General features: G+C 46.3%; 1 protein-coding gene across 1 annotated transcript in view; it reads left to right on the forward strand.

The window, feature by feature from the left end:
• LOC139264731 (dual specificity calcium/calmodulin-dependent 3',5'-cyclic nucleotide phosphodiesterase 1A-like) overlaps positions 1 to 27,692 on the forward strand; it is a 1,390,883-nt gene that overhangs the window by 934,649 nt on the left and 428,542 nt on the right. The window contains exon 5 of the mRNA XM_070881778.1: positions 6,511 to 6,693. Within this exon, the coding sequence (XP_070737879.1) occupies positions 6,511 to 6,693 (183 nt within the window). The remainder of the gene's footprint in view (positions 1 to 6,510; positions 6,694 to 27,692) is intronic.

A 27,692-nucleotide genomic window follows, 5' to 3' on the forward strand; every position in this document is an offset into this window, starting at 1 on the left:
CTATGATGATGGTATCACATATACATAGCAGGATACACGACCCTTCAAATAGCATTACTGTCATGGCAGTTGTTTCACATAACCAGTCTGTGGCACCCATAGGGAAAGCAGAAGGAAATCATTTTTTCCATGAGTCAAGACTTTGAGAAACTACAGAGCCAGTGCCTAGACTTGTCTCCCTACTCAACCATGAAATAATTTCTCAGCTGCCTTTAATTACAATTTGTGTATGAGCACAGCTTCAGCCTGCACCCAGAAAATCGGTTGCATCTTCAAATCACCAGACCCACTCCCAACAAAGCGGACTGCTTCAATCTAGAAGTCTGATCAACTATTACGAAAACCCATCTTTCCGTCGGGCAAAGGAATTGATTTAAATAATTACTTAAAATAAGCCATTAGATTCACAACCCTAGCAATTTCCGCTATATTCAGTGGGACACTCACGTGTGAGATTGTGATCCTGCCTCAAGATCATGATCTTACACAACTATACAGCAGAAATTCCTAGCGTTTCACAGAATAGAATCATGGGCTGGATTTTCGGTTCTGGTTGTTTCAGGATGGTAATGGCGCTAGGGCAATAAAGTTTGGACCAGGAAATGGTTTGCATCCTCAGCCACAAAATTAATCAGCTGGGCCCCGTGTGTGGAGCAGAGCGCTCAGAGAGGCTTTGCACACCTCTTTTAGGGCGCTAGGCCGGCTGACCAATTGAAAATCCCAAGCTAAAGAGCCAGCCTCGGAGTGCCCTAGGAGAGGCTTTTTTAAAGAAAAAAGCAATCGGCACAAAAAACATTCCCAATACCTTGACCACCCCACATTAGGATAAATAGCAAAAATAAACGAAACAAGCACACTTACCTCATTCATTACTTACATAGAAAAATAGGTGCAGGAGTAGGCCATTCGGCCCTTCGAGCCTGCACCGCCATTCAATGAGTTCATGGCTGAACATGCAACTTCAGTACCCCATTCCTGCTTTCTCGCCATACCCCTTGATCCTCCTAGTAGTAAGGACTTCATCTAACTCCTTTTTGAATATATTTAGTGAATTGGCCTCAACAACTTTCTGTGATAGAGAATTCCACAGGTTCACCACACTCTGGGTGAAGAAGTTTCTCCTCATCTCAGTCCTAAATGGCTTACCTCTTATACTTGGACTGTGACCCCTGGTTCTGGACTTCCCCAACATTGGGAACATTCTTCCTGCATCTAACCTGTCTAAACCCATCAGAATTTTAAACGTTTCTGTGAGATCCCCTCTCATTCTTCTTAACTCCAGTGAATACAACCCCAGTTGATCCAGTCTTTCTTGATATGTCAGTCCCGCCATCCCGGGAATCAGTCTGGTGAACCTTTGCTGCACTCCCTCAATAGCAAGAATGTTCTTCCTCAAGTTAGGAGACCAAAACTGTACACAATATTCCAGGTCCAATACTTCACTCACCGTCACCGGGACAGCTCTCACTACCTGGTATTCCAAGCAATCCCACTAGGACGCGCTACGCAGCGCTAGAGGATCAGCATTAATTCAAAATCGAATCGTAGACGAAACCAGTGGTGTTCCACACAGGCTCGATGCTTCCGAGCGATGCTGCTCAGGAGCCCCCACAAAACCGGCAAATAATTACCCTGGAAACCATTTCCGCCGCCATTGCCACTCCTCCGGTGCGCTAATAGGGGCAGCAGAGGACTGAAAATCCAGCAGAATCATAGAATAGTAAAAAAGAAAAGAAAGAAAGATTTGCATTTATAGAGTGCTTTTCATGACCAACAGACCTCCCAAAGTGGTTTACAGCCAATTAAATACTTTTTGAAGTGTAGTCACTGTTGTAATGTGGGAAACGCAGCAGCCAATTTGTACACAACAAGCTCCCAAAAACAGCAATGTGATAGCGACCAGATATTCTGGTTTAGTGATGTTGGTAGAGAGAAAATATTAGTCAGGACACCAGGGATAAATTCCCTACTCTTCTTCAAAATAGTACCATGGGATCTTTTACATCCACTGGAGAGAGCAGACAACACTCCCTCAGTATTGCACTGAAATGTCAGCCTAGATTTTTGTGCTTAAGACTCTGGAGTGAGACTTGAACCTACAACTTTCTTGATTCAGAGACGAGGGTGCAAACAACTGAGCCACTGGCTCTTTTGAAGAGCAATCCTGTTGGTCCTACTCTCCGGCTCTTTCCCCATTTCCCTGCATTTTTTCTCCTTCAATAAGAACAAATGAATTAGGAGCAGGAGATGGTCATATGCCTTCATGTCTGCTCTGCCATTGAATAAGATCATGGCTGATCTTCGACCTAAGCTCCATTTTCCTGCCCAATCCCCATATCCCTTGATTCCCCTAGAGTCCAAAAATCGATCTATCTCAGCCTTGAATATACTCAATGACTCAGGATCCACAGTCCTTTGGGATAGAAAGTTCCAAAGATTCACAACCATCTGAGTGAAGAAATTCCTCCTCATCTCAGTCTTAAATGACCAACCCGTTATCCTGAGACGATTCCTTCTAGTTCTAGACTCTCTAGCCAGGGGAACAACCTCTCAGCATCTCCCCTGTCAATGCCCCTCAGAATCTTATATTTCAATCAGATCACCTCTCATTCTTCCAAACTCCAGAGAGTATAGGCCCAATCTATTCAATCTCTCCTCATAGGACAACCATGTCATCCCAGAGATCAATCTAGTGAACCTTTGTTGCACCGTCTCTAAGGCAAGTATATTCCTTCTCAGATAAGGAGACCAATACTGTGCACAGTACTCCAGGTGTGATCTTACCAAAGCCCTGTACAATTGTAGCAAGACTTCCTTAATCTTGTACTCCAAACCCCTAGCACTAAAGGACAACATGCATTTGCCTTCCTAATTGTTTGCTGTGCCTGCATACTCATTTTCTGTGCTTCCTGTACAAGGACACCTAAATCTCACTGAACATCAACATTTAATAGTTTCTCACCATTCAAAAAATATTTTGTTTTTCTATTCCTCCTACCAAAGTGAATAAGCTCACATTTATTTCCCCATATTATACTCCATCTGCCACCTTTTTGCCCACTCACTTAACCTGTCTATATCCCTTTGCAGCCTCTTTGTGTCCTCCTCACAGCTTACTTTCCCGCCTAGTTTGTATCATTAGAAAACTTGGATACATTGCACTCGGTCCCTTCATCTACGTCATTAATATAGATTGTAAATAGCTGAAGCCCCAGCACTGATCCTTGTGGCACCCCATTAGTTACAGCCTGCCAACCAGAAAATGACCAGCTTATCCTTACTCTCTGTTTTCTGTCCGTTAACCAATCCTCTATCCATGTTGATATATTATACCCAACCCCTTGGGCACATATCTGGTATAGCAACATTTTATGTGGCACCTTATCGAATACCATTTGGAAATCCAAATATACCACATCCACTGGTTATCCTTTATCTACCCTGCTATTTACATCCTCTGAAAACTTTAATGAATTTGTTAAACATGATTTCCCATTCATAAAAATATGATTCACTCTGTCTAATCATATTATGATTTTCTAAATGCCCTGTTACCACTTCCTTAATAATGGATTTCAGCATTTTCCTGATGATTGATGTCAGGCTAACTGGCCTGCAGTTTTATCTTGCCCTCCTTTCTTGAATAGCGGTGTTACATTTGCTCCCTTCCAATCTGCTGAGATCATTCTAGCATCTAGGGAATTTTGGAAGGTCACAACCACTGCATCCATTATCTCTGTAGCTACATCTTTTAGAACCCAAAGATGTAGACCATCAGGCCCAGTGGATTTGTCAGCTTTTAGTCCTATTAGTTTCTCAAGTACTTTTTCTCTACTGATATTAATTACTCTAAGTCCCTCTCTCCCATTAGCCCCTTGGTTCCCCACTATTTTTGGTATGCTTTTTGTGTCTTCTACTGTGAAGACAGATACAATATATTTGTTGAAAGTATCTGTTATTTCCTTATTCCCCATTATAATTTCACCTGCCTCAGCCCCTAAGGTACCAATGCTTAATTCTACTACTCTCTTCATGTTTACATACTTACAGAAGCTCTTCTAATCTGTTTTTATATTTCTTGGTAGTTGACTCATATTTTCTATTTCTTTCCTGTTTTTACTTTTTTGGTCACCCTTTGCTGTTTTTAAAGCTCTCCCAATACTCAGGCTTACTACTTTTCATTGCAACATTATAAGCCTCTTTCAATCTAATACTATCCTTAACTTCTTTAGTTAACCACAGATGAATCACTTTTCCCATGGAGTTTTTATTTCTCAATGGAATATTTCTTTAAATGTTTGCTACTGCTTATCTACTGTCATACCTTTTAATCTAATTTTCCAATCTACCTTCGCTAACTTGCCCCTAATACCTATGTAATTGGCTTTATCCAAGTCTGAAGACTCTCATTTCAACTGAAGTATTCTACTTTCAAACTAAATGTAAATTATAATATATTATGATCACTCTTCCCCAGATGATCCTTTACTATTAGATTACTAATTAACCCCATCTCATACACAATACAAGATCTAAAATAGCCTGCTCCCTGTTTGGTTCCATGTCATATTATTCTAGGAAATTGTCTCGAATGTATTCCATGAACTCGTCCTCGAGACTACCTTTGCCAATTTGATTTGCCCAGTCTATATGAAGATACGAGTTCCCCGTAATTATTGTATTGTCTTTGTTAGAAGCTCCTGTTATTTGTTGATTAATATACTGTTTGGGGCCTATAAACTACTCCTGCCAGTTCTTTCCGCCCCTAGTTATTTCTTATCCCCACCATACTCAAGTATTTATCCAATTCTCTTTAGAATGATACTTTTGAATCTGTTTTCACTATCCTATCAGGCAGTGCATTCCAAATCCTAACCTAAGAAAGTTTTTCCAAATATCATCTCTTTTGCCAATTTTGTTTCCTATTTTTGCCAATCGCCTTAAATCTGTGCCTTCTCAATATTGGCCCTTTAGTCATCGGAAACAGTTTCTCTTTCATTACGCCATCTAATCCCTTCATGATTTTGAACAATCTATGAAATCTACTCTCAGCATTCTCTGCTCAAATGAGAACAGCCTTTTTATCTTTCTTTTTCTTGTCAAAGAATAAATGAATGATGAAACTATCCCAGAACCAGTAGTGATAGTGAAAACATAATCTTAAAATTGTAGACTTTATCTCTTAGTGACAGAAAGGACGAAGAAATACTGGCAAATTGCACAGCTAGGTAGAAGAGAGAAAGAAAGCCAAAGAGGAAAAGTAAAAGAGAGGAGAGAAAATAATTTGTTGAAGTCCCTTGTGAAAGAAGCAGATTGTCACTTTTAACTAGGTCTCATTGTTTTGCTGTAACTTGATCCCTTGGGTATCCAGTGTATGACTGAGAATTTCACATCTGTGATTTGTCCAGTGTTAACATACCTAGTACAAAGGCAAAATACTGTGGATGCTGGTAATCTGAAATAAAAACAGAACATGCTGGAAATACTCAGCATCTGTGGCGAGGGAAACAGAGTTAATGTTTTAGGGCGATGACCTTTCATAAGAACTGGAGAAAGTTACAGATGTAATAGATTTTAAGCAAGAAGTACAGAGAAAGGGAAAGAGGGCAGGGGAGGAAAGAACAAAAGTGGAGTTCTGTGATAGGGTGCGAGGCAGGAGAGATTAAATGACAAAAGGGATAATGGTGCAAGGCAAAAGGTGATGGTAATGGGACAAGTAAAGAAACAAAAGATGGGTCTAAAGGAGGTGTAAATGGGGATAGCAGCATCATCAGCAACAGCTGCTGTCTGGAAAAAAATGGGGTTACTGGTTTGTGATCTGAAATTATTGAACTCAATGTAGAGTCCGGAAGACTGTAAAGTGCCAAATAGAAAGATGAGGTGCTGTTCTTTGAGCTTACGTTGAGCTTCATTGGAACAGTGTAGGAGGCCGAGGACAGATGCAACGGAGACGGAGAAATTGGGAGAATAGGCACTTTACAGCCTTCCTGGCTCAACAGTGAGTTCAACAATTTCAGATCGTAACCTCTGCCCCCATTTTTCAGACAGCAGCTGTTGCTGATGATGCTGCTATTCCCATTTACACCTCCTCTAGACCCATGTTTTGTTTCTTTACTCGTCCCATTACCATCTCCTTTCATCTTGCACCATCATTCCTTTTGCCATTTAATTTCTCCTGCATTGCACCTTATCACAGACCTTCCCTTTTGTTATTTTCCTCCCCTCCCCTCTTTCTTACTTGATTAAAACCTGTTACATTTCGAACTTCTTTCAGTTCTGACAAAAGGTGATTGACCTGAAATGTTATCTCTGTTTCTCTATCCACAGATTCTATCTGACCTGCTGAATATTTCAAGCCTTTTCTGTTTGTATTAACAGGCCTGGTATTCATGCTTCAGAGAGGCTGATCACATCAAAAAGAGCATTCAGAATGAAAAGGATTTTGCCTGTAATACCTTGCACACATATATATTAAAAAATTCTGTGTGATTTTGTCTCCTTTAAACACAGACGTCTCCTGGATGCAGAAGATGAACTCAGCGACATTCAGTCTGACTCTGTTCCCTCAGAGGTCCGTGACTGGCTGGCCTCCACTTTTACGAGACAAATGGGGATGATGCTGAAGAGAATAGAGGAGAAACCAAGATTCCGCAGCATTGTCCACGCAGTGCAGGCTGGGATATTTGTCGAAAGGTAGGAAAAGCTTCCACAAATTTTTAATGGCTGACAGGCCTTTTTTGGCATTTTTACTTATAAGGGCCTGGACAAAAATGTAATGGTGCACAAAAAAAGAAATGCTTGCAAATGGACATTTTCCACTCCGCCACTTCATTTTCCAGTTGCTTCTGCTTGAAATACATGGGAAAATATAAATGTCAGTGTCAAAAATATTTTTACCTGGAGATTTCATAAAAACAGCACAGGACAAAATTTCTTGATTTCCCTCACCCTGCGCTTGACAGGACCAGTGACTTTAAAGTGCACTGCTCCTGCCCAGACACAGGAGAGCCAGTGTTTCCTGTTCCAAGCCATCAACCTGGCCTGGGGGTAATCCTGGGTCAACTTGCCCTCCAGCATGGCCCCAAGCATGGTTGAATAGGCAAAAAATGTAAGTACAGCTGCAGGCTTGAGAGGCCTGAAGTTGTGTGTCGGGTCTCTGAGATCAGGGCTTTCTGGCCCCTGATGATCAGCAACCAAAAGGCTGCAGTTGCCAGTAATACCTGTGGGGGTCTTAAAAAAAAGATCACTTGCCTTCCTATTTTGAGTCTGCCCTGGTACCTCCGCAGACCCTCCAGTCAGTGGGAGTCTGAGGACAGGCAGTCCTGCCATGCTTCATTGGCTATCCTGAATTGAGGTGCTTTGTGAGCAATGCAGCAGGGAAATGAGGTGGGAAGCTGCAAACACCTACTGCAGACACAGGCCGAGCTCTGTCTTAAAGGAGGAGAGAGAGGTAGCGAGGCCAGAGAGGTTTAGGGAGAGAATTCCAGAGCTTAGGACCTAGGGAGCTGAAGGCACAGCCACCAATGATGAAACAATGAAAATCAGGGATTCGCAAAGGGCCAGAATTGAAGGGACACAGAGATCTGGGTCTTTTTTCTCTTGAAATTATGAAAGGTTTTGATAGATTGAATACAGAACGAATGTTTCCACTTGTGGGGAAGAGCATAACTAAAGGCCATCAAGCTAAGATATTCACCAAGAAATCAAATAGGAAATTCAGAAGAAACTTCTTTACTCAAAGAGTGGTGACAATGTGGAACTCGCTACCACAGGGAGTGGTTGAAATAAATAGTATAGATGCATTTAAGGGGAGGCTAGACAAGCATATGAGGGAAAAGGAAATATCGGGTAATGCTGATAGATTTAGATGAGGAAAGACGGGAGGAGACTCGAGGGGAGCAAAAACGCCAGCATGGACTGTTTGGGCCGAATGTAATCTCGGACGGTGGTAGAGTTGGATGATGTTACAGACAGGGAAGGGTGAGGCCATGAAAGATTTGAAAGCAAGGATGAGAATTTTAAAATTAAGGCGTTGCCGAACCGGGAGCCAATGTAGGTCACAATGGAGGGCGAACGATAGGAGACCAACCAGGAAAGTATTGGTAGTCATCATTATCATAGGCAATCCCTCGGAATCGAGGAAGACTTGCTTCCACTCTAAAAATGGGTCCTTAGGTGGCTGAACAGTCCAATGAGAGAACCACAATTCCTGTCACAGGTGGGACAGATAGTCGTTGAGGGAAAGGGTGGGTGGGACTGGTTTGCCGCACGCTCTTTCCGCTGCCTGCGCTTGATTTCTGCATTCTCTCAGAGATGAGACTCGAGGTGCTCAGCGCCCTCCCGGATGCGCTTCCTCCACTTAAGGCGGTCTTTGGCCAGGGATTCCCAGGTGTCGGTTGCACTTTATCAGGGAGGCTTTGTAACATTTCCTCTGCCCACCTTTGGCTCGTTTGCCGTGAAGGAATTCTGAGTAGAGGGTTTACTTTGGGAGCCTCGTGTCTGGCATGCGAAACATGTGGCCTGCCCAGCAGAGCTGATCAAGTGTGGTCAGTGCTTCGATGCTGGGGATGTTGGCCTGGTCGAGGACATTAACGTTGGTGCGTCTGTCCTCCAAGGGGATTTGTAGGATCTTGCGGCCACATCGTTGATGATATTTCTCCAGTGACTTGAGGTGTCTACTGTACATGGTCCAAGTCTCTGAGCCATACAGGAGGACAGGTATTACTACAGCCCTGTAAACCATGAGCTTGGTGGTGGATTTGAGGGCCTGATCTTCAAACACTCTTGTTAGTAACAAAAGCATAGCTGAGGGTTTCAGCAGCAGATGGGCTGAGGTGGGGGCATAGATGGGCAATATAATCGAGGTGGAAGTAGACCGTCTCAGTGACGGAGAGTATACGAGGTTGGGTGCTCAAGTCAGGGTTAAATAGGATGCCGAGTTTGCGATCAGTCTGGTTCAGCCTGAGACCATGGGCAGGGAGGGGGATGGAATTGGTGGCAAGAGCTGAAGACAATGGCAGATAGGATCTGTCCTCGGATCTGCTGTACCCATAAGGGTACATTTGCTGAGGCTGCACTAGAGCAGAAGCATGGAATGGAGAATCTGCAGCAGTGCGAATAATCACTGGGGAATTGGAGGTGCCACAGATTAGTAGCTTTGATATTTGTACCTGATTTGCCATAAGGCAACGATATATCTGCAGTGCCCCAAGCCCCTCGGTTCCTATTTTACAATCAGCAAGTCGCCCTACACATCAGATTCCTGCTGGGAGTGCAAGATTGATGAATTTATCCTCAAGAGCTGAGCTACCTTTCAATACAGCAAAGCAGACTGAGGGCAAACATGATGGTAGTGCGTAAAATGTTAGCGGCTACTTGTTTGAAACTAAAAGGGCCCGAAATTTCCCCTTTGCGCAGGCCTAATTAACGCCTCCGCCCTGCGCTAATGGAGTGGTAGTGAGTTAACGGCAGATGCAAAGACCACATCGACCCAGGTGGAATTGCTCATCTCTTCGCTGATGGCACTACGGCTCTGTGCCCTGCTCCGGCGTTGCTTACGACGCTCCTCTGCGCATGGCGATGATGAGATCATCGCCTCATCACCGCCCCGGAAGGTTAAATTGCCCCACGTCACTGTACCTAACACTTGCTGATGCAAGCGACAGCTTTTGCTGTCAGTTTCAAGTCGTCAGGCTGCAGCGCCAGCGATATTTAATGGCGCGCTGTTGGAGATATTTTTGGTCGGACAAATTTTTCCCCAGGTTGCAGTTATTTTGTTTTTTGCACGTGCCACCACCATCATTGATTGCTGGCCCTCGATTAACTTTGGCTTCCATCGCTCCCCTGCTTTAGTCAGGTCCATTTGGAGACAACAACATTCTTTGCCAATCATGGGCTCAGCGTTGGCAGTGGACCGCGTCCTCCAACTTCACCATCGGAGGATGGTTCACAGAAAATAAGGGTGCTGTAGCCAGGCAGAGGAATCGGGAGAGGGAAAGAGAAAGGCTCCCACTGGTAGAGGGACCTACACTGGGAGAGGCCCATGGAGAGGACTATGGAGAAGTACATGCACCGAGGATGAGGGAGAGGAACAGGGAGAGAGAGAGAGGGACAGACACAGGCACATGTAATGGGAGAGGTTGAGGCAAAGGGAAGAAGAGCAGCAAGAGGATGCAGAGGGACAGTAACAGCAGGACCAACATGAAGAGGTCCATGAGGATGTGGGCAGAGGAAGATGCTTACACATATGTGCCAAATGAAGGTCATACACACCCAGGGTGTTTCGCCAACAGCTTTCCTACATCCATTTCACTGAGGAGCAGTGTGTCCGAAGGCTGTGATTTACAAAAGATGTGGTGATGGAGCTGTGCCATCTGCTCCAGCCAGACCGTGACCCTCAAACAAGGATGAGAACTGCTCTCCCAGTGGCAGTGAAGGTGACCATTGCCCTCAATTTTTATGACAATGGATCTTTCCAGGGAGTCACAGCAGACATCTCGACATCTCCCAGTATGCCACCCATTGCTGTATTCAGGACATTACAGATGCTCTGTATCGAAGGATGATGGAACACATCTCATTCCCCATGTCGAGACAGAAGCAGCTGGAGTGGTCAACTGGCTTTGTGAGGATGGTGCAGTTCCCCATGGTGCAGGGTACCATAGACTGCATGCATGTCACCTTGAGGGCTCCGCACCGGAATCCTGAAATCTCTCGAAACGGAAAAGGATACCATTCACTCAATGTGCAGGTAGTGTGCGATCATACATGTATAATAATGGCCGTTAATGCCCATTATCTTAGCAGGATCCATGATGCCTTCATCCTGCACCAGACCGGTGTGCCAGCTCTGTTCCAACCATCCAATGCAGCCCCGGGCTGGCTCCTCAGAGACAAGGGCTACCCGCTATGCACCTGGCTCATGATTCCCCTCCGCAACCCCAGCATTGCTGCCCAGGACTCATACAATGACAGCCATGCTGCCACAAGGAACATCACTGAGCAGACCATTGGAGTGCTGAAGCAACGGTTCCGCTGCCTTGACTGCTCAGGAGGAGTCCTGCAGTACTCGCCTGACCAGGCGTCCCTATTTATTACCATCTGCTGCATGCTTCACAACCTGGCAATTATGAAGGCACAGCCATTGCCCAAAGACATAGGCATTGCACCTCAGGGGGAGGAGGAGCAGCAGGACCCAGAGGAGGAGGAGCTGCAGGAGGAGAACGAGGAGCTGCAGTAGGAGGGACAGCTGCTCCGAAATTGTCCCGCAACTACAAGGGAGGTCCGAGACCGTCTCATAAGATCTCAGTTCAAATAGGGTTCTCGCCACATCCCACTTCCTTTGTGCCTCCCCATAAACACGTCAATGAGCCCATTCTTCCATACCACATGCCCCAAAATGAAATGACATGCAACACCAAACAGTAAAGATGAGAGTCAACATTTGTGTGTAAAAAGTGCAACATCGCCATAACATATATCATTCGCCCTTATGCATCTCCTTAAATCCCCTTTTACATAAACCTATTCTACTGCTACACCGCAGTGTCTCCTCTATGGCGACAGAATGGCTGGTAGAAAGAAGGCTGCTGTGTTTCCAGGTCAGAGACTACAAATGACCTTCTAGGAGGCCCTCAACCAGCTCTGGGCCTGGAAGGCTCAGCTGCAGACTCAAACACCTCAGGCTGGGTGCCGGCAGTCTGGGCTGGCAGGATGACGGCCATGGATAGTTGCAATGACGAGTGGCAGTGGTGGGATTAGAAATGCTGTCGTCCCGAGAGAGGACAGCAGGTTGCTGCTCTACTGAGCCAGTGCTACTCTCCCGGGGCTGCATCTCAGCCTCCGCACCAATCTGCTGGAGCACAGATTGGTAGCTTGCTGTGGCACTATGTGATCCCCGATGAACCGTGATGCACCTAGCGGTGATGGCAGCATTCAGAGCTTGTGTGGGATGCAGCTGAGACTGCATGATATCAACAAGATGTTACGTGATATCAAGCGGAGACTGCATGATAGCAGTCTGAGCATCCACAAGCAACCATTGAATCTATTGTAGCAGCAAGATATTGCGTTGTTTCCGCCTGTGCCCCAATAAAAACTGCCACATCACCTATGAGAAGCCTTGTGAGGTCTGGATCTGCATGGTCCGTCTGGGAGTCCACACTGACAGTAATGGGCTCTATGGTGTGCCCAAAGCTGTCTACAGACTTCTCCACACTCCTTACCACGTGACTGGCTCTTGGGCATCCTTTCCATTGACCCTATCATGTCGGAGTTCAAGTCCATCACTCTTTGTTGAAACACCTCCCCAACGAGTTCCTCATCTGAGTCCTGTGGAGCAGAACTCACGCGCGAACTCACCCTCTGGGGAGCTGCCTCCTGAGCTTGTCTTACCCCTAGGCCCTGCTGTAGCCCACTAGGCCCCGGTGCATCACCCAGTGCAGACCACTCTCCTAAGCTCAACTCACAGTATCTGAGCTGGTGCGTGCGAGTGTGAGAAGCGGTGACGTGGTGCTTGCATCGTCCCCCTCCTCATCCTCCCCCATTTCTTCTCCCTGCACAGTGGGTTGGCAGGGCGGGGGGGGGGACTCGGGCACAGGCTGGGCCGCGGGCAGGGCATTGTCTGAAAACACAAATAGGACAAGGGTCGCGTTGAGATGAGGGAAGGGGGGCAGGGATGCAGGAAGAAAGGTGGTCAAAATGTGGAGTAGCTAAGTGATAAGGCCTTCTATTTTAAATGGAAGATGGGATGAGAGAAATTCTTTTATTTACCAATGTTGGCCCCAACAGGCTCGGCGGTCCTCACTGCCATGGGGATGGCCACCTGCGGGCACATAAGGCAAAGTATTCGCTCCTCCAAGTCTGTGAGCTGGCGCAGTTCAGGGTTCCCCTCCTGTTTGCTGCTGCTGCAGCCTGTTATGTGCCATCTTGACCTGCAAGAGAAAGGAAGCTTGGTGAATAACATCATCATCATCACAGGCAGTCCCTCGGAGTCGAGGATGACTTGCTTCCACATTAAAAATGAGTTCTCAGATGACTGATAAGTCCGATGCGGGAACTACAGTCTCTGTCACAGGTTGGACACACGGTGGTTGAAGGATTGTTGGTTGAAATGCCGGTATGTTGAAGTCCGACTTGCATAGAACAGCCCTTCAGGTTGGGCTATAAAAGAGCTGGAGCAGCGTACCACTTCAACCTCCAGCGCGAGCTGCTCCAAGTGTGCGACAATTTTGAGATGGGCGACTGGCTGACTCATCAAAACCTTGGTCACCATTTTGGAGCGTGGGCAGGAACATCAGGAGGACCCAGTTACAGAGGAGTGGGAAGGTCAGGGCGGATGAGCGGCGAGTGTTTGTGGGGAGATGCGGTGAATGTTTATGGTGGAGGAGCGACAAGAGATCGTGGCGGAGGTGCAACAGATGAGTATATGGGGCCCAGAAGAGCCCAGGGCCCAGGGTCAGCGTGGGCCAGCCCACACTGCGATATGTGTGCACGTTAGGACCGTTCACAGAGCAGGTTTCCAGTCGTCTTGGTTAATCCTTGCCACTAGACTAAGATCCAGCTCTGTCAAACCCATGTGGTGGCTGGTGTGCAACGGCAACCACACGTTAAAGAAATCCACGCACAGGCATCTTCCACCCCCTCAATTGGAGTTCAGGATTGGAACATCGGGTCCTTTATTGAAACACCTGTGAACTCGTGGAAGCAAGTCATCCTCGTTCGAGGGATCACCTATGATGATGATGATGATGATGTTGAAGTGCTTGGGTTGTCGTGCGCTCCTTCCACCGTTTGGGCTTGGTCACCGCTTGCTCCTGGTGAAGCGACTCGAGGTTTTCGGCGCCTTCTCGGATTATTCATGTTATACTCGTAATAAATGGTGAGACTGAGTACTGTGTGTAATGAGCAAGTGTGACCTTAGCTCCTTTATTAAGTTCCAGAGTGCAGGTACCTCATGGGTGGCCTGCTTATATACTGTGCTCCCAAGGGATGCTGGGATCCCTTGGGACTCCAACAGGTGGGCCCTCTGGTGGTCAGGTGTCATGCAACTTACAAGGGGTTAAATATATAACATCACTCTCCCCGAAGTTAACAGTACACTTATTTACAAGGTGAGACGATCTGGGGCTTTACGCTCCCTTGTCGATTGTCTCGGTACAAATGGGGGTGTGGGAGGGTTGGTCAGTTCTTCACTGGGCTGTTGGGCAGCCGACCTTGCCGGGCTGCTGGGGATGATGAGTTTGGTTTCGTGGTCAACAATGATGTCAGTTGCCACTTGTGTGTGTGTTGGAGGGTCAAAGTTGGTGGTGTACTCTTCGGGTTGTTCGTAGCTGTTGGTGAACCACAATTTGATTTGGTCCAAATGTTTTCTGTGCGCTTGTGCATTGGTCAGTTTTACCTGAAACACCGTACTCCCCTCTTTGGCTGTGACTATGCCAGTGAGCCATTTGGGACCATGTCCATAATTGAGCACAAAAACAGGATCATTGATCTCAATATCACGTGATAATTTTCTGTGGTCATGGTATATACTTTGTTGATGCCGCTTGCCTTCCACGTGATCATGGAGATCAGGGTGGACAAGAGAGAGCCTTGTTTTAATGGCACTTTTCATGAACAGCTCAGCTGGAGGAATCCCATGAGTGAGTGGGGTCTGGTGCGGTAGCTGAGCAGCACTCGGGACAACCAGGTCTGCAGGGAGCCTTCCCACACACGTTTCAAGCTTTGCTTGATTGTCTGAACTGCTCGTTCTACCTGACTGTTGGATGCGGGCTTGAACGGGGCAGATGTGACATGTTTGATCCCATCGCGTGTCATGAATTCCTTGAATTCAACACTGGTGAAACACGGCCCATTGTCGCTGACTAGGACATCAGGCAAGCCGTGCGTGGCAAACATGGCTCGTAGGCTTTCAATGGTGGCCGTGGATGTGCTTACAGACATTATTGCACATTCAATCCATTTTGAGTAAGCGTCCACGACAACCAAAAACATTTTGCCTCGAAATGGGCCCGCACCGTCTACATTGTTCCACGGTTTGGATGGCCACGACCACAAACTTAGCGGTGCCTCTCTGAGTGCATTGCTCAACTGAGAGCAAGTGTTGCACTGGCACGTGCATGACTCTAAATCTGAGTCGACGCCAGGCCACCACACGTGAAATCTGGCTATGGCTTTCATCATTACGATGCCTGGGTGAGTGTTGTGCAGTTTGCAAATAAATGTGTCTCTGCCTTTCTTGGGCATGACCACGCGATTGCCCCACAAAAGACAGTCTGCCTGCAGGGACAACTCATCTTTGCATTTGTGGAACGGCTTAATCGCTTCCTGCATCTCCACTGGTACACTGGACCAGCTCCCATGGAGGACACAGTTTTTTTACCAAGGACAGTAAAGGATCCTGGATCGTCCAGGTCCTGATCTGGCGGGCTGTAACAGGGGACTTCTCATTCACAAATGCCTCCACGACCATGAGCAAGTCCGCTGGCTGTGCCATTTCCAGCCCGATGGTGGGCAATGGTAGTCGACTGAGATCATCTGCGTAGTTCTTTGCGCCCGGTCTGTTGCGGATTACATAGTTGTATGCCGACAGCGTGAGTGCCCATCTTTTGATGCGGGCAGAGGCATTGGTATTAATCCCTTTGCTCTCAGAGAACAGCGATATGAGTGGCTTGTGGTCAGTTTCAAGCTTGAACTTGAGGTCAAATAAGTACTGGTGCATTTGTTTTACCCCATAAACGCACACCAGAGCCTCTTTTTCAACCACGCTGTAGGCCCTTTCGGCCTTGGACAAACTCCTGGATTCATACGCAACCGATTGCTGTGATATATTCACAGAGCACAGCACACACAGCTTCCTAACATGGCAGGCAGCTCTCTCGGAAGTCTCTGGAAATCTGCCAGTTCTGTTTATTATTAACCCTGCACTTGCAGTACATAATACGTCCACATCCACAGTGTGAAGCTACGAACATTACAAGCTTACAGACATTACACTTCTCCCTCCTTAATGAAGAAGCCATCATAACAAACATCATACATAACTTTCATGTTTATACATAACACAGGATATAAACTTATTTTTTTTCCCATATTTACAAATTTAACTTTACCACTTGATCTCTGTTTCAAAGAGGATACCTTTGCTCTTGAACAGAACCTTCCAAACATGGTGTCGATTTCACACTAATTCGTGTCTCATCCTGAGGAACGTTTTCCTTCACGGAATTTCCTTGATTTTCATTTGTACTCACTCTAACTTCAGGCTCTATGTTTTCCAGACTCAGACTCAGACTTTCATTCTGATTCTCTCCTGGATTTGTTTCCGGTATATTGGATTTAGGATTTGCTACTAGTGTATCAAAATTATCTGATGAGTCAGAAATAATTGAATCATTCCCACCTTCAACTCCTTCCATGTCTGAGGGTAAAATATGAGCAATATGAACAAACCTAACCTGTCCATTATCAAATATGTGCGAGGATCACATATCTTCACCACTCTTCCTGGTAACCACTTTAACCATTTATGGTGATGGCTGTTCACTCTCACCTTCTGGTTTAATTTCACACGTTTCTCTTTTACTCTACCTTTATCATGATTCTCTTTCTGTCTTAATTGTGTCTCTTCTACGGACTGTGCCAAATTGGGCTTTAACAATGAGAATCTGGTTTGTGGCTGTCGTTTGAGAAACAACTCTGCTGGTGTTCTACCAGTAGTTGTATGAGGAGTATTTCGATATGTAATCAAAAAATTAGCCAATTTGTGATCCAATGACAACTGTCATTTCCTTGGATTTGGAACTAACATTTGTTTTATGAGGGTACGTTTTACAGTTTGTACAGTGCGCTCTGCTGCACCATTCGAAGCAGGGTGGTATGGTGGGACCTTGGTATGTTTCACACCATTTTTGTTCGTGAATTGTGCAAATTCTTCTGAACAAAATTGTGGCCCGTTATCCGAAACAATTTCTTCAGGGAGGCTAAATGAAGAAAATAATTTTTGTAAAATGTCCAATGTTTTACTTGTTATTTTCCATATTGGAAACACCTCAACCCACTTCGAATGGCTATCAATCACAATGAACAATTGTTGTCCTTCTAACTCAGCAAAATCAATATGTAGCCTTTGCCACACCCTGGGAAGCCATTTCCTTGGCTGTAATGGTACTGGTGGTGGTTGCTTGCTTACCGATTGACATGTCGTACACTGACTCACGATGTACTCTATTTCTTTATCAAGACCTGGCCACCATAAATAACTGCGTGCAAAACTCTTGGTCAAGCACATTCCCAGGTGCTGGTCATGAAGGTCTCCGAATAATTTGGACCTGAATTTATTTGGTATAACCACTCTTGCACCACACATGATACAATCTTTATCGACTGATGATTCATTCCTATGAACGAAGAATGGATGTGTATCTTTGTCTGTTATCTGGGCTGGCCATCCATTTGCAATATATTCATATACCTTTGACATCACTGGGTCACATTTGGTTGCTCTTCCAATCTCTTCAGCTGTGACTGACAGTTCATCAATGTATGAAAAAGAAAACACTTCTTCCCTATCGGGTGTAACTTGTGATGGGGAAGGCAATCTAGACATTGCATCAGCATTACTGTGATCAGCTGATCGTCTGTATTCAATATCATATGTATATGCTGACAAAATCAAAGTCCATCTCTGCATTCGGGCTGCAGCTAATGTTGGAACTGGGGACTTTGGATGGAGGATTGATGTTAGGGGCTTATGGTCCATAACGATGGTAAATTTATGACCATACAAGTATTTGTGAAACTTCTTGACCCCAAAAATTAATGCCAAAGCTTCCCTTTCAATTTGCGCATAATTACTCTCACTGGCACTGAGAGTGCGTGAAGCAAAAGCAATTGGTCTCTCCTCCCCACTACTTAATACATGAGAGATTACTGTCCCAACTCCATACGGAGAGGCATCGCATGCTAGCTTAATCTCATTAGATATGTCATAGTGAACTAACATGGTGCTCTCTAGCAATTTGTTTTTACACTCCTTGAATGCTGTATTGCATTCCTTTGACCACTTCCAATGGACCTGTTTTTTCAATAGTTCATTCAGTGGATATAATACTGTAGCTAAATTTGCTGGGAACTTCCCATAATAGTTCAAAAGAGCCAAGAATGAACAAAGTTCAGTTACATTCCTGGGAGCCGGTGCATTTCTAATCGCATCCAATTTTTCCATGGTGGGATGTAAACCATATTTGTCTAATCTGTACCCTAAGTACTCCACTGAGTTTTTAAATAACTCACACTTACGAGCAGACACTCATACTCTGTGCTTCTCTAGCCGTTTGAGGACTTCATTCAACATGTTATTATGAATTTGCCTATTTGGTGCTGAAATTAGTATGTAATCCAAATAACATACTACCCCTTCAATACCTTGCAAAATCTGGTTCATCACCCCTTGAAATATGGCGGGGGCGGAAGACACTCCAAACAGTAGCCTATTAAATTTATATAGGCCTCGATGAGTATTTATAGTCAAACATGACTTGGACTCCTCATCTAGTCCAAGCTGTAAGTAGGTATTCGTAAGATCCAGTTTTGAGAAGATCTGACCACCTGTCAGTGTTGTGAACAAATCTTCTATATTCGGCAATGTATTGGGGACATTACCCTCTCGAACCTGGTTTACATTTACTTTATAATCACCACACAATCTTACCTTACCATCAGACTTAGGTACAACAACAATGGGTGTAGCCCAATTACATCAATCTATCTTACAAATAATGTTCTCATTCTCTAGTCTTTTGAGTTCTTGCTCAACTTTCTCCTTGAGTGCATATGGTACAGAACGTGGCTTGTAGTAAACCGATCTAGCGTTCTGCTGTACCCCGACACTCGCCTTGAAGCCTTGGATCGGACTGCCCATTTCACAGAACACCTTCGGATACTTCTTGATAACCTCATCCGTTGATGAAAATCTCGCTTCCACACAGAAAATTTTACTCCAACCCAGCTTCAGTGAGCTCAACCAATTTCTTCTAAGTAAGGCAGACTTGTCTCCTTTCACTACTATTAGAGGCAAATTCTGAAATTGATCTTTATATTTCACCGGTACGGTGATACGACCCACCACAGGAATTTTCTCTCCCGAGTAGCCTCGCAGCTCTATCTAGGATTTCTCCATTTGGAAATCACGCAATTTGTCGCAATATAGTGACTCCGGTACTGCACTCACGGATGCACCCATGAGGATTTCCATTGGTATCTTGAAACCCGCAACATCTATGTGGATTTTGATGCTTTCTGAATCGCTGTCCTTTAACCTCGTGCTCCTGATGACGTGTATCTCTAACATCTCCTCGTCCTGTTGTTGTTCTTCCATGCTATATGGTCTCTTGGGATTTCTACTCATAGCTTTGAATGCTGGACTCATAGCTTTAAAAGCTGGTCTACCCTTCAGTCGGCATGCCTTCACAAGGTGCCCAGCCTTTCTGCTGAAGAAACACTCTGCCTTCACGTATGGACAACTTTGAGCAATGTGTTGTCCCAGGCACCTATAGCATGACTTCGACGCTCTGTTAGAATTTCTAGTTTCTGAGATTTTCGGCCATGCCCGTCTTTTACTTTGAACCTGCAGGTGATTTATCTCGGTTGATTGATGACCATAATCATTATTTAATTCTCGGGAATATTGTTCGGCCATGCTCATTGACCTCGCTGTCTGACAAGCAATCTCAAAAGTCAAGTCATCCATCGTCAATAACTTCCTTCTGATCGCATCATTTTCCACCCCACAAACAAAACGATCCCGTAATGCTCGGTTTTGAAAGTTTCCAAAATTACAGTGCATCGATAGCTTTTTTAATGCTACAATGTAATCACTGATACTTACATCAGTCTTTTGATTCCGAATCGAAACGATAGCTTTCAGCAATTTCTAATGCTTTGGGGTTATAATGCTGTTCCAGCTTCGTTAAAATCTCTTCAAGCGTTGTGTCCTTTGCCTCATCAGGCACAAGCAGATTTGCAACGGTTTCGTATAATGCCGGACCTGCCTCCGACAAGAAGATCGCTTTCTTACGTTCCAACACAGCCCAGTTCTGGAATGCATTGTCTGGAACTTCGATTATGTTATTTGCAGTGAAATACATTTCTAGCCGATCCACATATGCTTTAAAACATTCCCGGTCGTATCTATATTCACTCAAATTTCCCAATACACCTGCCATTTTAATCTCTAGCTGTTCACACCGTGTGCTGTATTTTACCTCGGATATTGTAGCTTTTTTCAAAGACAGAAACTTCCAAAGTCTTCTGTCGGCTGGCTGAATCTTTCACCAACAAAATTTAAGCTTTAAATCATCCGAAAAATCCCATCTTCCGTTGCCAAATGTGATATCTTCACAGAGCTCAGCACACACAGCTTCCTAACATGGCAGGCAGCTCTCTCGGAAGTCTCCGGAAATCTGCTGGTTCTGTTTATTATTAACTCTGCACTTGCAGTACACAATACGTCCATATCCACAGTGTAGAGCTACAAATATTACAAGCTTACAGACATTACAGTTGCAAAATTCCCGAATTATTAACCTGTTGTAACACACACCCGACCCCGATGACGCATCACAAGCTAACACTAAACGTTTACATGGATTATACAGGACAAGCAGTTTGTTAGAACACAATAAATTTCTGGCTTTCTTAAAGGCAGCCTCTTGTGAATTCCCCCATACCCAGTCGTCTCCTTTGCGCAGTAGCGCATGTAGGGTTCTAGCAGGGTGCTTAACCCAGGTAGGAAATTACCAAATTAGTTAAGGAGTCCCAGGAACGACCGCAGCTCCGTCACGTTCTGTGGTCGCGGCGCGTTATAGATGGTCTCCATCTTGGCGTTGGTGGGTCTGATGCCGTCTGCTGTGATTCTCTTTGCTAAGAATTCGACGTCCTGTGCCAGGAAAACACACTTCGAGCGTTTCAACCTGAGCCCACGCAATCGAACCGACTAAGAACCTCCTCCAGATTTTTCAAGTGCTCCATGGTGTCCTGACCTATAACCAATATATCGTCCTGGAAGATCACTGTGCAAGGAACCAACTTTAGCAGGCTCTCCATGTTCCGCTGGAAGATAGCCGCGGCCGACCGAATACCGAACGGGCACCGGTTGTAGATAAACAGACCTTTGTGCGTGTTGATGCAGGTGACGCTTTTCGAAGACTCCTCCAGCTCCTGTGTCATGTCGGCCAAGGTCAGGTCCAGCTTGGTGAACATCTTCCCTCCAGCCAGGGCCACAAATAGGTCATCTGCCTTGGGTAGCAGGTACTGGTCCTGCAGCGAAAAACAGTTAATCATTACTTTATAGTCCCTGCAAATTCTAACCGTACTGTCCTCCTTAAGTACCGGGACAATTGGACTGGCCCAGTCGTTGAATTCCATCGGCGCGATGATGCCTTCACGTTGCAGTCTGTCCAGCTTAATTTCCACTTTTTCACGCATCATGTACGGTACCGCCCGAGCCTTGTGGTGGATGGTTCGTGTACCGGGAACCAAATTGATCTGCACTTTCTCCACCGAAAATCTTCCAGTGCCTGGCTCGAATAACGATGGGAACTTGCTTGGAACCTGGGTACATGACGCGTCGTCGACGGACGAAAGCGCTCGGATGTTGATCCCAGTTCCAGCAGATTTTCCCCAGCCAGCTTCTGCCAAACAACGTGGGGCCATCCCCTGGCACAATCCACAGCGGGAGTTCATGTACTGCTCCATCATAGGAGACTTTGACTTCTGCACTGCTAATTACAGGGATTAATTCCTTGGTGTAAGTCCTTAGTTTAATGTGAATGAGGCTGAGCTCAGACTTGTGTGCCTTCTTTCCCCACAACCTGTCAAAGGCCTTTTTACTCATTATGGACTGACTTGCCCCTGTGTCCAGCTCCATCGATACTGGAATGCCATTCAGTTCAACTTTCAACATTATTGGTGAGCAGTTCGTCGTGAACGTGTGTACCCCGTACACTTCTGCCTCCTCTGTACGAGGTTCCAACTCAGTCTGATCCACTGTGGATCAATCTTCCTCTGCAACGTGATAGTTTGCAGGGTTTGCAAGGTTTTCAGCTCGCCTGCACATTCGTTGGAGGTGTCCCATTGTTCTGCAACCATTGCACGGATAGTGCTTAAAGCGACATTGATGGGGCCAGTGATCACCTCCGCAGCGCCAACAGGGTGTTAACTGCCCCCTGATGATGGTGGACTCTGGGTCAGTTGAGGTCGGGCCACAGCAGCTGGCATGTACATTCTGCCGTGTACATTTCTGCTCAAAAGCGACGTTACTTTATGCATAGTATTGGCCGAAACTTCTTTGTTCTGCAAAATCTGCTTGGTGTTGTCGCTGGTGGAGATAAATGCCTGAGCTATCGTTATGGCTTTACTCAGATTTGGAGTTTCTACAGTCAACAGTTTGCAAAGGATTGTCTCATGTCCAATGTCCAGTCCAAAAAAGTCTCTGAGCATTTGTTCTAGGAATCCCTCAAACTCGCAATGTCCTGCTAGGCGCCTTTGTTCGGCAACATAGCTCGCCACTTCCTGGCCCTCCGATCGTTGACACGTGTAGAACCGATATCTCGCCATCAAAACGCTTTCCTTAGGATTTAGGTGCTCCCGGACCAGCGTACACAATTCTTTGTAGGATTTCTTTGTTGGTTTTGCCGGGGCCAGGAGATTCTTCATGAGGCCATAGGTTGTTGCCCCACAGAGAGTTAGGAGGATCGCCCTTCGTTTGGTGGCGTTCTCGTCCCCTTCCAGCCCATTGGCCACAAAGTATTGGTCGAGTCTCTCCACGAATGCTTCCCAATCGTCCCCTCTGAGAACTTCTCCAGGATGCCGACTGTTCTTTGCATTTTCGCATGGTTGTTCTTTACCTCATCGCCAATTGTTATACTCATAATAAATGGTGAGACTGAGTACTGTGTGTAATGAGCAATTGTGACCTTAGCTCCTTTATTAAGGTTCCAGAGTGCAGGTACCTCGTGGGTGGCCTGCTTATATACTGTGCTCCCAAGGGATGCTGGGATCCCTTGGGACTCCAACAGGCGGGCCCTCTGGTGGTCAGGTGTAATGCAAGTTACAAAGGGTTAAATACATAACAATTCTCTTCCTCTTTGAGTGATCTTGCGCCAGGGATTCCCAGGGGTCAGTGGGGATTTTGAACTTCTTCAAGGAAGCCTTGAGGGTGTCCTTGAAGCGTTTCCTTTGCGAACCTGGGGCTCGTTTGTCGTGTCAGAGCTCCGAGTAGAGCACTTGCTTTGGGAGTCTTGTATCGGGCATATGGACGACGTGGCCTGTCCATCGGGGCTGATCGAGCGTTGTCAATGCTGAGGATGTTGGTTTGGGCGAGAACACTGACGTTGGTGTTCCTATTCTGCCAATGGATTTGCAGGGTCTTCAAGAGGCAGCATTGGTGGTACTTCTCTAGTGCTTTGATGTGCCTGCTGTATATCGCCCATATCTCAGAAGCATATATGAGGGCAGGTATCACTATTGTTCTGTAACTTTGTGCTGGTTTTATGGTTCTTGTCTTCAAACACTCTTTTTCTTAGGCATGTAAAGGCTGTGCTGGCACACTGAAGGCGGTGTTGGACCTTATCATCAATGTCTGCCCTTGTTGACAGTAGGCTCCCGAGGTATGGAAAATGGTCCACATTGTCCAAGGCCTCATCATGGATTTTGATAATCGGGGGGCAGTGTTGTGTGGTGGGGGCAGGTTGATAGAGCACCTTTGTTTTATGAAGGTTTAGTGTAAGGTCCATGCTCTTGTACGCTATGGTGTACGAGTTGACGATGGTTTAGAGTTCGTCCTCTGACTGAGCGCAGATGCAAGTGTCATCTACATATTGTAATTCGATGACAGAGGATTGCACGACCTTGGATCTGGTCTGAAGGCGATGGAGATTGAACAGTTTCCCATTTGGTCTATAGATTATCTCCACTCCAGCAGGAAGATTACTGATGGTGAGATGTAGCATTGCAGCAAGGAAGATCGAGAAGAGCCTTGGTACAATAACACAGCCTTGCTTGACCCCAGTTCGTACATGAGTTGCGTCTGTGGTTGATCTTTGGTCAGGATCACGATTTGCATGTCATCATGAAGCAAGCGGAGGATGGTGACAAATTTTTGAGGACAGCCAAATTTGAAGAGTTCGCTCCCTGATCCCTCATGGTTGACAGCGTCAAAGGCCTTTATCAGGTCAAAGAAGGCCATGTATAGAGGTTGATGTTGTTCCCTGCATTTCTCTTGAATTTGTCACGTGGTGAAGATCATGTCCATTGTGCTCCATAGTGGGCGGAATCCGCATTGTGACTCTTGGAGGAGCTCTTCTGTCACAGAGAGAAGACTGTTGAGGAAGATTCTTGTGTATACTTTCCCTATGGTAGATACAGGGAAATTCCTCTGTAATTACTTCAATCAGACTTATCCCCTTTCTTGAAGATGATCGCAATTACGGCATCTCTGAGATTCCCTGGCATGCTCTCCTCCTTCCAAGTAAGATAAATTACCACATGTATTCGCGCAAATAGTGCAGGTCGTGGCCATAAATGGCGAGCGGCGAGTGCACCCTGGACAGTGTGGAGGCATGCCACTTCAGGGAGCAGCACGAGCTGGTGCAAGAGGGCGACTGCATTGAAGAGGGCGACCGGATGTCATCAAGGTCCAGGTCGGTGATTGGAGCATGGGCACGTACATCAGGAGTGGCGAGGTTGGAGCACAAGAGCGGTGAGTGATCGTGGAGTGACGTGATCGGGGTCAAGGAGATGCGTGAGCTTGGGGCCCAGAAGAGCAGCGGGCCCAGGGGCAGCATGGACCAGCCCACACTGCGATATGTGTGCGCACTAGGTCCGTGCAGCAGAGCTGGTCTCCAGTCGTCCTGGTTAACCATTACCACTGGACCAAGACCTAGCTCTGTCAAGCCTGTGTTCTTGTGCAATGGCCACCACATATGAAAAATTCCACCGGCAGGCATCTTCCACCCTTCAGGATGTAGTTCGGGACCTGGAATATTAGGTCCTTCACTGAAACACCTGTGAATTCATCCCTTTTTGGTGTGGAAGAAAATCATTCTCGATATGAGGGACCACCTATGATGATGATGGAGTGCTTCTCCACCATGTTTTAGTGCTTCGGCGGGTATTACATCTGCTCCTGAGGCCTTGTTGTTCTTCAGTTGTCGAATGGCCTTTTCAACCTCTTGCAAGTTTGGGGCTGTACTGAGATGGTGGCGCGTAGCATGCTGTGGGATGGTGTCGAGTACACTCATGTCGAAGACAGAGTCTCGGTTAAGGAGATCTTCAAAGTGCTCCTTCCAGTGGGCACTGACTGTCTTTCTGTCCTTGATGAGCACCTCTCCGTTCTTGGCCCGCAGTGGAGTAGGACCTTGGGTGCTTGGGTCGTAGGTCATCTTGACTGCACTGAAGAATCCATGCACATCGTGATTGTCGGCTAGTTACTGGATCTCCAGCCATCATCTGTTCTTTGGGTCGCAAGTTTTTTGTTGGATCTCAGCCTTCAGACATCTGTAGATCAACTTTCTTGCACTCGAGTTGTCTTGCTGTTTCCAATTCAAGACTGCCTTGCACTTGCAGCCTATTAACTCCTGGATTTCCTGGTCATTCTCCAGTCTTGGTGTTTCCTGGTCGAGTGAAATGCAACAGAGCCTGGTCTCCAGTCATCTTGGATCCCCTTGCCACTAGACCAAGACCTTGCTCTGTCAAGCCCATGTGGTAGCTGGTGTGCAATGACCACTCCACGTTAAAAGAATTCGCGCACAGGCATCTTCCATTACTTAAAATGAAGTTCGAGACCTGCAACGTCAGGAACCCCCACGGACAATTCCAACAGCAACAGACCAGACATCAAGCTGCCATCATTGCTCGGGAACGCAACCACTTTGACGTAGACGTCGCTATCCTAAGCGAGACCCGGTGGGAAGGGGAAGGCCAGCTCAGGGAACAAGGTGGCGGTTACACGTTCTTCTGGAGAGGTAAACTAGAAGAAGTTCTCTAAGGGATGGGCTTCACCATAAAAAATGAGCTAATTAGCCATCTCAGAGACTCCCCTTGTGGGATAAATGAACAACTCATGACCTTTCAGCTCAGCCTAGCCCGGAAGCAGTGTGCTACGGTCATCAGTGCATACGCCCCAACACTGGAAGCTGCAGACGACACCAAAGAGGAATTCTACTCCAGCCTTGAAGAATCCCTGTGCCGAGTACCAAAGGGAGACAAGCTGATCCTCCTTGGTAACTTTAACCCCAGAGTTGGAAATGACACAGGCCTCTGGAGAGGTGTGATCGGCAGAGAGGGGGTAGGGAAAATCAACTCCAACGGTACCCTCCTCCTGACAAAATGCTTAGAACATGGCCTCGTCATAACCAACACCTTGTTCCATCAGAGCGACAAATACAAGGCTTCATGGCAACACCCTCGATCCAAGCACTGGCATCTGCTAGACTACGTCATCGATCGAGCGAGGGACCCTAAAGACGTGCTCATCACCCATGCCATGACAGGAGCTGACGACTGCTGGACGGACCTCCGCCTAATCCACTCGGTGATGTCCATCAATGTTGCCCAAAAGCAGTGACGGTATCAGAAACAATGCCGGAGAAAAATCAATGTTGGAGCACTCGGAGACCATGCTAAGAGCGCGATTCAGCCAACGCCTCGCTACCAACCTGGCAACTCAGTGATCTAGAGACGCAGACTGCGCACGGCGCCTGGTCTGCCCTCAAGGCTTCCATAATTAAGACCTGTGAGGAGATGCTCGATGAGTAACAGTGCAGTTATCTATGTGGAAGAAATGCATGGGCAGCTTAAACAGCTGTAATTCTAAGCAAAGCATCAAATGAGGCAATAACTGTGAGTAGGCACATCCTGAGTTCAATGCTAGTTTGCTGAGTCTGCACAGAGGCTGCCTTGTAAGAGTTGTGGGAACAGACAGGGGTTCACAGGTAAGAATTGGGGGAACATGTATTCACTTTGACCAGACGAGTGAGATCGCAGAACTTCTTGCGACACTGTGTGGGTGTGCGTTCAAGGACGGACACCTCAGCAGCCACCTCTGCCCAGATAGCTCTGAGAAGCTGTCGAGCGGACCTCCCAGTTGGAGGGAAAAGAATGTGTCTCCTGTCCTTCACTGCCCTCACCAGTGTCTCCAATTCGGCGTCTGAGAACCGCATCACCCTTGTACTGCCTCTCCTAGCTGACGTGACGATCCTCAGCAAAGAGCTATTCAACAGTGAGGAATAAGAGAATCAGCAGAACAAAACTGTAAGGCATCCCCTTTAAGAAGCCCAATGACCAGGTGACTCATTATAACTGAATGAGATTCACCTGAAATTGGCTGGACCTTTCCACCACTGCCCCTCCACTTCCCCTCCAGCACCACGTGGAGGCCATTTAGTGCTCCAACAGCCCAGCTCTCCGATTTGCAAAACAAAGTGCCGAATTTACAAACTTCCTCCTACCCATCTTGGCCGGTGCTAATTTTTCACTTAATTCAAATGATGGGCCCCAAACCCAGTGCAGGGCAATTTCAGTCCCAAAATCTCCAGAGAAACAAGAAATGGAAAGACACTTTAATTCTCTACAGAATGACACGCAGAACAAAATTCCGAAAAAGCCAATTGTCAGTCAACTCCTTTGAAATG

Source organism: Pristiophorus japonicus, chromosome 1 (assembly GCF_044704955.1).
Source record: "Pristiophorus japonicus isolate sPriJap1 chromosome 1, sPriJap1.hap1, whole genome shotgun sequence".
Classification (NCBI taxonomy): Eukaryota; Metazoa; Chordata; class Chondrichthyes; family Pristiophoridae; genus Pristiophorus; species Pristiophorus japonicus.